A 13,591-nucleotide genomic window follows, 5' to 3' on the forward strand; every position below is an offset into this window, starting at 1 on the left:
CAATCGTAACACGGGACGTGTGAGAACTGCACCACGATTCGACGTCGATCGTGATGGGTGGATGCTGTTGTTTCGACCCTTCATTCACGCACTTTCGATCGGACGTGAGCATGGCTCGTGTCGTGAACGAGTCGGATTCTGCCTTGGACGGCATGCACATCTCGACGGTCAAACACGCGGATGACACGACACCTATGCTATCTTTCCATAACTATAGAAATTACCATTAGAACGGCCCTACCTTATAGAAAAACACCTACGCCAATTACAATCTAAATGTTGAAATATTTTTTTATACGGACAGTCATCAAATTAACTCTCCCAGGTGTCATATACGTTTTTTTCTTTGGTATAAAAAAAGGCTAGAAGTCCCTATCCATCATTGTTGTCCGAAAATTTCCCTTAAATCTCTAAGCATCTTTTCGGGAAAATCTCTAAAAGCCTTTAGCTTGAAAGAGAGGAACAGATCCCTTCTCAAAATTCAATACATACATGCTTATACGTAAAACTTTAGTCCAATATGAAAAACATAACTAAGATATCGGAAAACGACCCGACAACAAATCCAACATGCCACGATTTTTCTTTAGTGTACGGTTACTTGCAAGAATGAATTTGACTCTTTTTCTGAATAAGTCAACCTAAGATTGCACGAGATGGAAGGAGATGCCCAGACATCTGTTCTTTTATCTTATAGGACCACTGTTAATCAGCCGTAGTTAATTGCTATTAACTTGCTAAACATGGCCAACCGGAGGCTGAACTGCTCAGGCTCCAAAAGAGTTCCCTACACTCCGGGAGGACCAATAGCTTATTTTACCATGGACAGTAGACTAGTTACAATACGAAACTATGCACATTAGCTCTGTGATTTGAGTTTGGCAGAGGCTCAGGGTTACTCGACAACTTCGATGAGGGTGGGCTCGTAATCGCTGGGAGCCTCGAACCCGTGAAGATTAATCACGGTGGCGGCGACGTTGGCGAGCCCAGCCTCAGCCAAATCCCGGCGGAACCTGACACCTGGTGCCAGTCCTGGCCCTCCGATCGCGATCGGCACCTAGCACAAAAGACCCCCTAAAATCAGCCTCCACATGAGCTTAAGATCACACAAAGGTACACGGATATATTGGACATCCCTGAAGCAAACTTTTTGGACACGAACAGTGACAATACTTAATTATAAGAAATCGACTGTCCAGACTCATTGAGATTTACAGAATATTCAAAATGATCGGTTTCAAGATCACGCCCGGCTTACGAATTACCAAAATCGACCACAAAAGAACCTCCAAATGCAGAAACACATGCACATATTTTCACCACCATATGCAGAATTACGCGAATGGGAAGCCCACACATCATTTTCAGTGTCTCAAGGTTCATCTTCCTAGGAGAGGCCATTTTGATTCAACCGTGTATTTGCTTTTGCAAGTGTGCCAGAGTTCCAACACAGATTGTTAATCTCAGAGTGCAGAAACAAAACTTGCCAGGCTAATCGTAGCACATACTTTCCTTTTTCCCCTCTTACATCCATGTTGCCAGAACAATTCCACTTCAAGTTATGACTGCCTGGACCCAATCTAGAATTGAATACCGGGACCAAAATTTCAATACAGATAGAACTTATATGGTACGTAAAAGCTGCTTCCGCTAAATTTAGGTGACTGATCCACTTTTGGGATGAGAATGTCCGTGTTGTCTAAGGCAAATCCTACCAGCAAAGAAATAACACAACAAAACTTACCGGTCGAAGGGTGTGAGAAGTAAGAATCTGAATGTTGCCACTCTTGTCGACTAGGGGTTGCCCGGATTTATCCCTCTTCACCATGTCCTCGGCATTCCCATGGTCTGCTGTAACAACATAAATTCCACCGACCTGCTCTACCGCATCTAGGATAATCTGCAATTTAAAACACGGTCACAATCAGACAAGCGAAATTATTGGTAAGAGAACAAAGATTACAATCAGTAGACGGGGAAAAGACAATGACCGAGTTCCTCTCAAGTGCCAACATGCTATGCAGCCCCAAAAAGAATTGCATAGTACTAAAAAGAAGAGGAAGAAAAGGCTAGAAGCGGATGAAAGTCCGGCGGGGAAAAGAATAGTAGATTTGCAAGACCAAACCTTGACAGCCTCATCAGCAGCCTTACATCCAACAATCGTCGCCTCCATATCTCCAGTATGCCCCACCATATCACCATTCGGTAGGTTCACCCTCACCTGCTTTATGCATGCAAACGAAGGGATCAGTTCCTAGCCATTTTCTCAACATCCATAAAGAAGTTCCATTAGATTACCTGGTCAAATTTTCTACTGAGAATGGCATCCCTTGCCTTTTCAGCAATCTCTACTGCCTTCATCTTTGGGCGGACGTTAAATGGAATTCCTGTGTCGCTTGGGATTTCAACATACTCCTCCAATTCGGGGTTAAAATAGCCAGACCGATTGCCATTCCAGAAAAATGTCACATGACCAAATTTGACAGTCTCACTGGTGAAACACAAATGTATAGATTAACAGATGCATGGCTCAACGACAATAAAAAGATAATAACAAGTGTCGGAACCAACTAGCATTGCAAGAAATAGAAAATAGCATCCAAGAACATTCTACCAATTACCAAACAGAGGAATTGGTTTCCTACTGTTTTTTTATCGTCGACGAGACTGGATAATAAGCTTCAATCCTAAGATGTTGCCTCAAGATAATGGAAAGCATGGAGATATATGGACATAGGTGAAGAAAAATAAAAGTATCTTCTTTCTCATTTTAATTGTCCACAACACTTCTTTACCATGGTTGACAAAATACCCAGCATCCCCCCTTCCAACACACGCAAACAGAAGACCTGCAATATTATAGCTATAAAGAGCAAATTGATGTTTGCTGACCTGCAAGCAAATGTTCGAATACCATTCTGAACTAAGTATTCACCGGATGTCCTCTCGATTTCTGGTGGAGAGACAAGGTAATGGCTCGGAAGCTTCAGTTCACCATCATACTGAAGCATTCCGGCGTAGTGAATTTTTGGAAAGCGAACCCGATCGAATTTGTCAAAATTTTCATATTCAAGTGCCTTGGCAAGCATGACCATACGATCTGCTCGAAAATTGAACGTAACAACAGCATCACCATCCACAATGGGACCAACAGCCTTTCCATTCTCATCAACAATGACAAAAGGAGGCAAATATTGGTCGTTGGCATTAGGCTCTGCCCTGAGCTTTTTTACTGCTTCAACAGCACTTCTAAACTTATAAGGAGCTTCACCAAGAACTTGCGCATCCCATCCTCGTTTAACCACATTCCAGTCGTTCTGTAAAAGAAACACAGCGTGGTGAGTTTACTATGCTACTTCAAATGCCCTGGCAGATCTTCACGTCAAAGGTACCCGGCAACTATCTTCCTCTGGGACAAACATCTAAGGGTATGCATAAAGATGGTTTCAGACAATTCATTGTGCTCAGTATAACCAGTTGAAGTTCATTTGTAACCTACCTCATAACGGTCCATGGTCACATACATGCGACCTCCCCCAGACGCGATATGTGCATCAACTCCTTTTTCACGTAACTTTGCAAGATCATTTTCAAGAGTTTCTACAAAGCCCACACTTGAACCGTCCAAAACATCACGGCCATCAGTCAGAATATGAACTCGTATTCTTTTAGCTCCATGCTCGGCAGCCCCTTTTACAAGCAACTGCACAAGAAAGATAGAAGAAGTGAATTTTATAGGCACAACCCACTACCACACCTGAAGAAGATGAGAGATTAAGTCAAGAACTGGAACAACCTGCAACTGATCAAGCCTAGAGTGAACACCACCATCACTTAATAGCCCAATTAGGTGCAACGTTCCATTCTCAAAGCACTCCTTTATATACTTAAAACCTTCTCCTTCGTAAATTTTTCCAGAAGCTAGGGCTAGGTCAACAAGTTTTGCACTGCATCAAGAATGGATGAGATTCAGAATGCTGTACCTGCTCTGTATTTTGATGCCAAGAGCACATGAATAAAAGAAGGCAGAACACTTTGACAAGCTATAATCTCCTGTTCTACCATTTCACTGACCAAATTCTCAATCTAGAATAGACACAATCACCGCATCACGCAGCATACATAGATGAGCACATTTCAGTCAAGTTGGTGTATTCAAATGTTCCAATCAATTAGATCATTGAATATCAAGGTTTCGAGAAGTGATATTGCTAGAAATCCATTACACTAGGCCAAATAATCCCAATTTTACGCGGTTCAACAAATCTAGTTGACATTTCTTCATTAATTTACTCACTCTCAATTTGTCGATTGGATATAATTAATAACGTGCAGATGTCTAAATAATACACAATGTGGCCACCCATACTACAGTAGTTCCTTTTAGTCAGTTTACTAATGAACGATCAACTTTTAACCTTTTAGTCTGAACTTGTGGCAACCATAATATGCAAGTTGGCCGAGTCATGTCACATCCTTGTTTTCTTCAGTTATAAGGCCCAAAAACTCAGGCAAAGGATATACACTAACGTTAATGCAAAGCGAGTTTCCTACTTTCTAAGAGAAGTATTTGAATTCTATTTGAGTCTGCAACTGAAATCATATGAAAGAGAGACAATTTCACGATGAAGTTGTAGAACTAATTTTCTCCTGTTACCAACCATAATAATATCGGTAATAAAGCCCTTCAATTTCGGTGACGACTTATAAATCTGACACAAATTCGTATAACATTGGAAATACAAATTTACTATTTATGTTCGACACCACAGACATGTAACTTCGCTGTTCCATCGAGAAATGTTATGGCACGGCAAGTGATTCTGCTATAAATATATACTCAACATGAATCCCGGAAAGAAGCATCGTGACAGGGCAAGAAGCTAACCCTTGCGCATAAATGCGCCCGGCGCCTAAGGCGTTGTGACCGACCTCGCTGTTGCCCATGTCATCGTCCGTGGGAAGCCCCACCGCAGTTCCATGAGCCTTTATCAATCTCCACTTGTCAGGAGCACCCTTTTACACAGGAATCCATGACCACAAAAGTCAGTTCCAGCTCCAGCCACCAATTTTTGCCTACGCTTTACGTACATATACAAGGCATTTCTTTAATTTGCCTTCTGTGTGAAAACTGTACATGGCAAAAAGACAACATCCCCTGTTTTCTCTGGGACACAATCACAAACGTGGTACCACTCTGAGGCAAAACCACGCGAGAATCGAGTAAATTCCAACTCGAGCTCCATCATCACATTAGAAAGGAGACAAACAATAACGAGCTAGAGTCAGAAAGACCCCACCGCATCAAAGTCGCCGAACAGCCGACTAAATTTATCAGCAAGCGAACATGCACCAAACCGGGACGTTAAAGAGTATTTTCTGGCAGACCAACTGTACCTTTCTGAGAGAATCCAAGGCAGGAGTATCGGCGACGTGGATGCAGTTATACGGGTCGGGTTCGGCTTCGCCCCAGCCGTCCAGCACCACCACCGCCACGGTCCTCCCCTTCGGCAGCCTCGGGTGATCCGGCAGCTTCCACGTGAACTCCGAGCTCCCCATCTCTCTATCTCTCTCTTCAGCACCACCGAAACCAAAATTCCGCACGTACCAATGAATCCGCGACCAGACCGACCAGACCAGAATAACTTCGTCACGTCCTCAACAACGACCACGAAGAAGAAGAAGAAGAAGAAGACGAAGAAGGAAGAAGAAAGAAGGAGAAGGTGCTGGAATGGAAGTGATGAATGTAGCGAGAGTGACGTGAGACCATTGAATGCAAGAGACCAGCTTTACACTTGGCGCTTTGACGAGAGAGTCAGGGAGTCTGGAGAAAATTCAGGAGTCCATGGCGGGCCATGGAAGAGCGGCGAAGGAACGAGAAACTGCATGCGCTTTTGCGCGGTGTTTGGCTCGCTAGGATAAGATTATTCCCACCGCCCGACCGGGACCTTCTTATCTCTGTTGCCAAACGGGCCGGCCGAAGAGCGAGAGTCAGTCGGCGTGATATAAGATGTGATCCGAATATGACAAATCGAAACGAGACAACGTTTAATGAAAGGCGCTCTACCCGATACGCCTAATAAAGTGTCATGACAGATCACATGACATGACATGGCCTAATCATCAAACGATCAAGTCTCATATAATTATTATGATATCATATCGTTTGATCGTTACGTCTTGCATTTAATTTATCATGCTGCATTCGGTTATTGTCATGTCATTCCGTTTTATCAGTAAGTATTGCTTCACATTTGCCAAGTCAAGATACAGGGGATTACTTTCATGTCGTGTAATTTCATCATTACATTATATCCGTATGTGATTATTACAATATCATGTTATCTCACCGTTATCATTTTATTTGTGATTATTGTCATGTCATCTCGTCATATATCTTGTCTTTGTTATGTCATATTATGTCATATGTGACATATAACATCATTTCATCGTTCTATAATTTATTCAAATTTGGGCCGACAACAATGGCCTTGAGTCCACAACAATAATTGGTGTTTGTGATGGCATTGCATGTGAAGGGCTTGAATCCTTGGCATTGTAAAAGGGGGTTTACTTTGGCTCGTCGAGACGTGCGAGGCATTTACGGGCGATTTTTTATTTTCTCTTCCTTTCTATGGCTTTCCTCACCGTCTCTCTTTTTACCTTCTTTACCCTTTTAATACCGTCGGTCCACTTTTTCTTCTTATCTTTTCAATTTTCTGCGATTGAAGCTTTAGGACTAAATTAATGGGCTTTGGGCTGGGCCCATTTATTACAGTTTAGCTACCGAATTGAGCATGGAGCGAAAATTCATAATTTTGTCCCATTATCATTCCAAAGAAAAATTAAATATAAATGATGTATTTATTTTGCAAAAAATAAATGATTTAAATAATTTTTTTCCAAAAAGATCACTCATTGCTTTTAAAAATAAATAAATGAAAAATATTTTGATCTTCCATGTTAAATTAAATTGCTGACAATAATGAAAATATTTTTTATTGACTAATTATTTTAAATGATATAAGTGATATTTTTCAAAAAAAAAATTAAAAATTTTTCTGTTTTGCAAAACGAATGGAGCTATCAATTCTAAGGGTAAGCATGGTTTAAATAGGGGTTCGCACCCTGGAATCGAGAATCACTCACTAAAGACCGATTCCAAAATATTAGAATCGAAAATTGCCCATTGATTTCATGAATCCTTCTGAGAACCAAATCACTAGTCTGATTCTCGGGAAATTGGTCCCACCAAACTTCACGCGACGCCCAACCGCGATGTCCCTATCCAATAAAGTTACCTATAGCAAACCGAACGACTTCTAATCCGCCACCCCGATCATTCCTGCAGCGGTGGTCCTCCATCAGCATTATTATACTGGTTAGTATCATTCACTGAGAGTCCGTGAGTCAGTGAAAGATACTCGAGAGGCCGTGAGTCAAGAGACGGAGATGGAGGCGGAGAGACCGAGTTGAGATTGAGGAGCGAGTTTCAGCATATTAGGGATTTAGGATTTTCATTTTTTTTAAAAGAGTAAAAATTAAATATATATTATATTTATATATATATATACACACACACATATATATAATATAAACATCAGGCCGGTTCGAATGGGCAGGCGAGTGGACAATTCCACACTGAAACCATAATTTCTCTTTAAAAACTATTGATTCTGGTCAGTCCGTTTTGGTTTTGGACCGTTCTCGATTTTTTTTTTACACGTCTAAAGAAGGGATCCATTTAAGGGAGATAAATATCAATGGACAAATCAAAATCAGAACCGACTCCTGTGCCTGGTGTCCCCATCATATCACTGCTGTTTGTTGGATTTGTGCATGAACAATTCCCACCAATGTCTGCTTCCAATTCCATCCACTCATTGACCTAACTTCACTTCCCACTTCCCACTGCAAATCCCCTTTCCTTCAACCCTTCCCACCACACATCACAATCCTCCCCTTCATCTCTCCCCCCTCTCCCTCTCCCTCTCCATGGACAACTCCATTCTCAGTGACTGTTGCACCAGAACGATCATTCTAGTGGCTCTACTTCTCTCCCTCAGGACTCCAGGTATAAAATTAAAACCATCCTCCCTCCCTGTTTCTTTTGGATAAGATAAAGTTTCCATTGTTGATCAATTCAATCTCCCCCACCACCAAAAAAAAAAAACACCACATCTTTTGGGGACGTGCCAGGATCCTGTGCGTTCGACAATCTCGAGTTCTGGCCTGCGGCGGTGGAGCCCCGGGTCCTCGAGCTCCCTCGCGACTATAGGGCTGCCGAGAGACGGCTGCTAGGGCCGTTCCAGCTCTGCCTCGCGTGCAAGTGCTGCGCGGCCGCCACGCCGGCGCCCGTGTGCACCACGATGCCGTGCTGCTTCGCCATCGACTGCCAGCTCCCGAACAAGCCCTTCGGGGTGTGCGCCTTCGTCCCCAAGTCCTGCAATTGCGCATCCTGTGCTGTCTAGCATCATCTAGACCCACCCTTTTTCCTATGCTGCTTCTGAATCAGAATTGGAAAAGGATGTCAACGACTTTGTCAGAATCTTTTCCTGGTCTTTTTGCTTTTGTGAGGGTATATACTGAAATTTCGGGGACACTTTGTGATTCATGTCTTGAGTGATTTCTATATCATTAATTTTTTCTTTTTCTTTTTCTTTAATTGATAGAGGCTGTACACAATGTGTAATTTCTATATCATTACTTTTCTTTTCTTTTCTTCAATTGATAGAGGCTGTACACAATGTGTAATTTCTATATCATTACTTTTCTTTTCTTTTCTTCAATTGATAGAGGCTGTACACAATGTGTAATTTCTATATCATTACTTTTCTTTTCTTTTCTTCAATTGATAGAGGCTGTACACAATGTGCATAGAAATCATAGGCTATATAGCTCCTCATTATTGCAAGCGTTGACATTTTCATGGGACCTAGACCCTTTTACTATTCATTTGCCATTTCAAAAATGATTTTCCGCAAAGCACTTTTATCGCGATAAAAGAAGGGAGTAGCCTGCCTCTATTTGCTTCCGATCCATCCATGCCGTCTCAGTAATTCGATCGGTCTTGGATCAGAGGAAATATCACGAGAGGGGGAGTCGAAGTCATCGGGGCGGGATACATCTCTCTCGCGGGCCAAAATTGAGCCCGGTATCCTGAAACTGCCCATCTCATGTGCCCACGACACTACGGGCCCTGTCATCCGGCCCAGCCAGCAGGAGGCTAAAAACCCAACCCGGCCCAAACATGTCTCATCTTCCAAATCCTTCATGTTTCCATTACAGGTCAGTCGATTCCGAACGATCACACACCCATGCGGCCTTAGGATTTCATTTCCAAGTCAACCTCCTATGCGCACACACTTGAACACAAGGGCCATATGAACAAGGGGCGAGTGTATTTGCTTATGAACGAGCTGACACAATAAGGGGGAAGGTCCCCCATTTATACAAGTTTGGTCCTCATCTCAGCTATTGATCCTCCCTCCGAACCAACGGTGGTATTTGAACATATATCATCATTACAAATCTGTACATTAGGCCACTCAATGGCTCTGGGTCCGGGGAAAGCCTAAGGGACATGTGTCAGAATTAAGGGTAGGGCCGCCCGACACAAGTAGGTGAATGGTCACGAGCTTTTGTCTGCATTACGTATGGGCTGACTGTGTATTGATCAAGGGTCGTCCACGGATCGATCATGGGCAGCTCGTGAGCTAGCTCTTGTGCAAGACACAGCTCTATCTTGGACAGTTTTGGATCATGCTTGTCCATGGGCCTTGTCATTTCCATGGTGGAACCCGTAATGCCAACCTTGACCCGGATCCGACGGACCGAAGTGCATGCAACTATAATACGCAGTACGTACGTAGACTTCAATTTGTTCAAGAAGGACTACATGGTCCGCTTCTTTCCCGTTTCTTGCGTCAGCCAGGCTAATCCCTTGCCCAGGAAATGACGTCAGCGCACTCAGGAATATCATTTTTTTTATGTCTCTGTCTATGTACTGTATTCTAGACTAAGGTATATAGGACGGGGTGGTTGATATTAATTAGAAAAAAAAAATGAATGTTAGGTTGTGATGTCTCCATTTAAAAATGTTCGATCCAATTCCTTAGCTTTTATCTAGATTTGGTGTAAATGTACTATTGATGAACTTAAGATAAATACTAAATAATATATGACGATGTCTCGTGACTTTTCATTCCAATAATTCGAGCATTGCGTGAATCAATTAGATCTCTTGCCAATGAGACAATTCTTCTTATTTTCTTTGGAAAAAGAAACCTTTTAAAATGGAAATTGAAATGTAGGGTCATAATCTATTGCGGAATTTCAATTTAGATAATTTTTTAAAATCTAGAGATGTCAGAGTAGAGATTTGGCTGCCTGGAAACTCATAAAATACCTTGTAAGCCTCATGAACCGGTTTAGTTTAGATTTTTGACACATGCAGATAACCCAAACTTAGAGCAACTTAATTTGAACGAGCAATCTCCAATTTTTAAACTTAAAATTCTCAAATTCAACGTGAGATGCAAAGATCAGCTTCTCTTTTCATTCTTTTCAATAGGAAAATGATTTTTTATTTCTCTTTTAGAAAGAATCCAATTCATGAGGTGGAAATCTTGCGGCGAGCAAACAATCTCGAAGGGTCAGTTCGGAGAATCTTCCACAAGACGTGAAGATCAGCATCATTCTCCCGATGTCAAAGAATGTACTAAATGAGAAATTAAAAAGACTTTCTTCTTTCACCCAATTTTTTTAAAACATAAAAGGGAATGTTCCATTGGAGGCGTCAGTCAAAACACGCGGCCTTGTCTTTCAAACTGGCTGGTATCGCTGGCATGACTCGTAAAGATCTTGGCACGACATCGGAGAGCATCGTCCTCCACGAATTGCCCACGAATTAAAAACAAGAATGTCATCAACCAATAATGTAATCTGACCACTCACGACTTCACGAGCATCCACTTCAGTTGTTTTCTCTGCATATAATTAGACGTAAACACCCTCGTTAGTCATCGCAAGAATCTCCCATTCGATTTCTAGATTACCTGACGTTAGGACCGGCACCGCCACCCCCAAGATTTTCTTGCAAATTGTACATATAATGTCACATGGGATATCAAGAAAAATCGGATCTAGGAAACTAGAACATTGCACGGTAGTTGTAGAAGAAGCCAAAGGCTCTTTCGATTCGGACGTATGCAATATTCACATCACCTGCTCCTTTTTTTTTTCTTTTTTCTTTTTTCTTTTTCCTGTCTTGGCCTTAATTGATAATGAATCCCCTCATTTCTTGGTCTCTCTCGGGGTGTCCATTTCGTTGAAAATGCTCGCTAATCGTCCCCATATTTTACTAGGTTTATGCCTAATTAATTTGGATATTGTCTGCGTGGGTACAATTCATTTGGTAAGTGCGCCATTTCCTGGTTCACATTGAACGGCACTGATTGACCAACTTGTTGTTTTTTTAGTTCCGCGGACTGAGCATTTTTTTAAGTGTTGTGCAGTGAAGGATCGAATTTTGACCGGATGTCCGATGCGATCGCGTGGGGGGATTTCATGCGAGTTTTCTGAAGGGGAGATTTCATGCGAGTTTTCTGAATGTCGACATCGAGCTAGAGAACAAGAGGACAAAGGAGACCTTATTCCAATGCCAATCAATCTTTGGCCTATAAGGGTTTTTATTTTAGCCCCGCGTGATGACCAAGTTGCACATTAGTGGCAGGGAAAGAAACAATATATATGGGGGGAAGATCACAGGGACTTTGAATATGAACACCTAACTTCCATTGAACAAGTTCCTTTGGAGAGATTCCTTCGAGAACATCGAGATTTTATAGGGAATTTTTTTAGGTTCTTCTCACTTATGAGTTTCTAAGTTTTCTCCCCCCCTCAGTGAAATGATATTTAAGTTAGGTTTCCTATGACATCTGCAAAACGAAAGTTCGGTTTGAATTTCTCACAGTAGGTTCAATTTAAAAAGAAAAAGGGTGTGGTAGCCAATAAGATGTTAGATATACGCTCCACAATTGCTTAATTCTCATGGTTGCGCAGCTGGATTTAATAAACTACTCCACCTAGATTCTAGGATGTTGCCACATACAAGTAACATTACTTCGCAGTTGAGCACAGCTGAATTTTTTTTAGGTTCTCACTTATGAATTTCTCTCCCCAAAAAAAGTGAAATGATATTTAAGTTAGCTTTCTTATGACATCTGCAAAATGAAAGTTCGGTATGAATTTCTCACAGTAGGTCAATTTAAAAAGAAAAACGGTGTGGTAGCCAATAAGATGTTAGATATACGCTCCACGATTGCTTAATTCTCATGGTTGCGTAGCTGGATTTAATAAACTACTCCACCTAGATTCTAGGATGTTGCCACATACAAGTAACATTACTTCACAGTTGAGCACAGCTGTAGTTCGGTCACGGCTCTAAACAAATACAAAGTCCAATTCTCTTGTTCAAATGCAACAATCAACCCACGTCGAAATTAGGGATTTCGTGATATATTGGGACATAATCCTTCTTATTTGTCAACTCAACAATCCCTTGAATTATGACATGAGGTCATGGAGAAAAGTACCAAAAAAGTCTTAAATATATTGCATTGGTACCAATTCAGTTCTAAATCTTTTTACATTGGTACCAATTCAGTCCATTCGGCCAATTTTGACCTGCCGGCACTAACGTGGACATCGGCACGTGACCGGACGCTAACGTGACAATTTTTAAATATTTTTTTGAATTTTTTCCTTTTCTTTTCTTCCTTCTTCCTCCTTGGACTGTTCTGACGGTGACCGGCGAGCCTCTGATGAAGCTTGCCGACCACTAGGCAAGTGCCGGCCACTAGGCAAGGGCCTCGAAGCCCTCCCTAGCCACTAGCGAGGGTCACAACCCTCGCCTAGCCTCTCCCAAGGCTGCTGGCAAGGCAGCTTCATTGGGATCTGGGCGATGGCCGCAACAAGGCCTGGCGAGGGGCCGCATTGGCCTCGCCCAGATCCGAGCGAAGCTGCCTCTCCGGTAGCCTTGGGAGAGGCTAGGGGAGGGCCGCGACCCTTGTCGACAACAGGCAAGGGCTTCAAGGCCCTCACCCACCACCGCCAGAATAGTCCAAGGAGGAAGAAGGAAGAAAAGGAAAGGAACAAATTCAAAAAAACATTTAAAATTGCCACGTTAGCGTTCGATCACTGGCCGATGTCCATGTCAGCATCGACATGCCAAAATTGGCCGAATTGACTGAATTGGTACCGATGTAAAAATATTTAAAACTGAATTGGTCCAATTGAAAAGTTTAGAACTAAATTGGTACCAATGTAATAAGTTTAAGACTTTTTTGGTACTTTTTCCAAGATCATGTTATCATATCATCAAGCATTCAACTCTTTTGAGCAGATAAGTTCATTAGTAAAATGGAATGTTATATTATATTGTATAGGTAACCTCAAAAATATATAGAAAAAGAAAGCAAACCCTAAGAATTAAGAACTGTGAATTATATCGAAAGCCAAGAAAGACGCCATAGACATTTAAAGTATCCCATTCTTGACGTCCATATAGCTCACCTGTCTCTCGGACGAT

General features: G+C 42.0%; 2 protein-coding genes across 3 annotated transcripts; one reads left to right on the forward strand and one right to left on the reverse strand.

Annotated features, from left to right (window-relative positions):
* Nucleotides 1-597: 597 nt before the first annotated feature.
* Nucleotides 598-5,811, reverse strand: LOC104425144 (2,3-bisphosphoglycerate-independent phosphoglycerate mutase). Of its 2 annotated transcripts, none has more exons than XM_010037739.3 (9): nt 5,398-5,811; nt 4,889-5,016; nt 3,797-3,947; nt 3,500-3,703; nt 2,893-3,317; nt 2,299-2,491; nt 2,126-2,221; nt 1,745-1,900; nt 598-1,057 (listed from the first exon to the last, which is right to left on the reverse strand). In XM_010037739.3, exons 1-9 carry the CDS (start codon nt 5,557-5,559, stop codon nt 896-898), a joined length of 1,677 nt encoding a protein of 558 aa, XP_010036041.2. In that variant the 5' UTR covers nt 5,560-5,811; the 3' UTR covers nt 598-895. The 2 variants fall into 2 exon arrangements, with proteins under 2 accessions (XP_010036041.2, XP_010036043.2); XM_010037741.3 differs by having other exon boundaries at nt 4,889-5,076; nt 5,398-5,537.
* Nucleotides 5,812-7,844: 2,033 nt separating this feature from the next.
* Nucleotides 7,845-8,914, forward strand: LOC104425145. The gene is made up of 2 exons (XM_010037743.3): nt 7,845-8,074; nt 8,200-8,914. The coding sequence occupies exons 1-2, from the start codon at nt 7,996-7,998 to the stop codon at nt 8,469-8,471; spliced, it is 351 nt and encodes a 116-aa protein (XP_010036045.2). The 5' UTR covers nt 7,845-7,995; the 3' UTR covers nt 8,472-8,914.
* The last annotated feature ends 4,677 nt before the right edge of the window (nt 8,915-13,591 follow it).

The sequence above is a fragment of the Eucalyptus grandis genome, chromosome 11, assembly GCF_016545825.1.
Source record: "Eucalyptus grandis isolate ANBG69807.140 chromosome 11, ASM1654582v1, whole genome shotgun sequence".
Classification (NCBI taxonomy): Eukaryota; Viridiplantae; Streptophyta; class Magnoliopsida; order Myrtales; family Myrtaceae; genus Eucalyptus; species Eucalyptus grandis.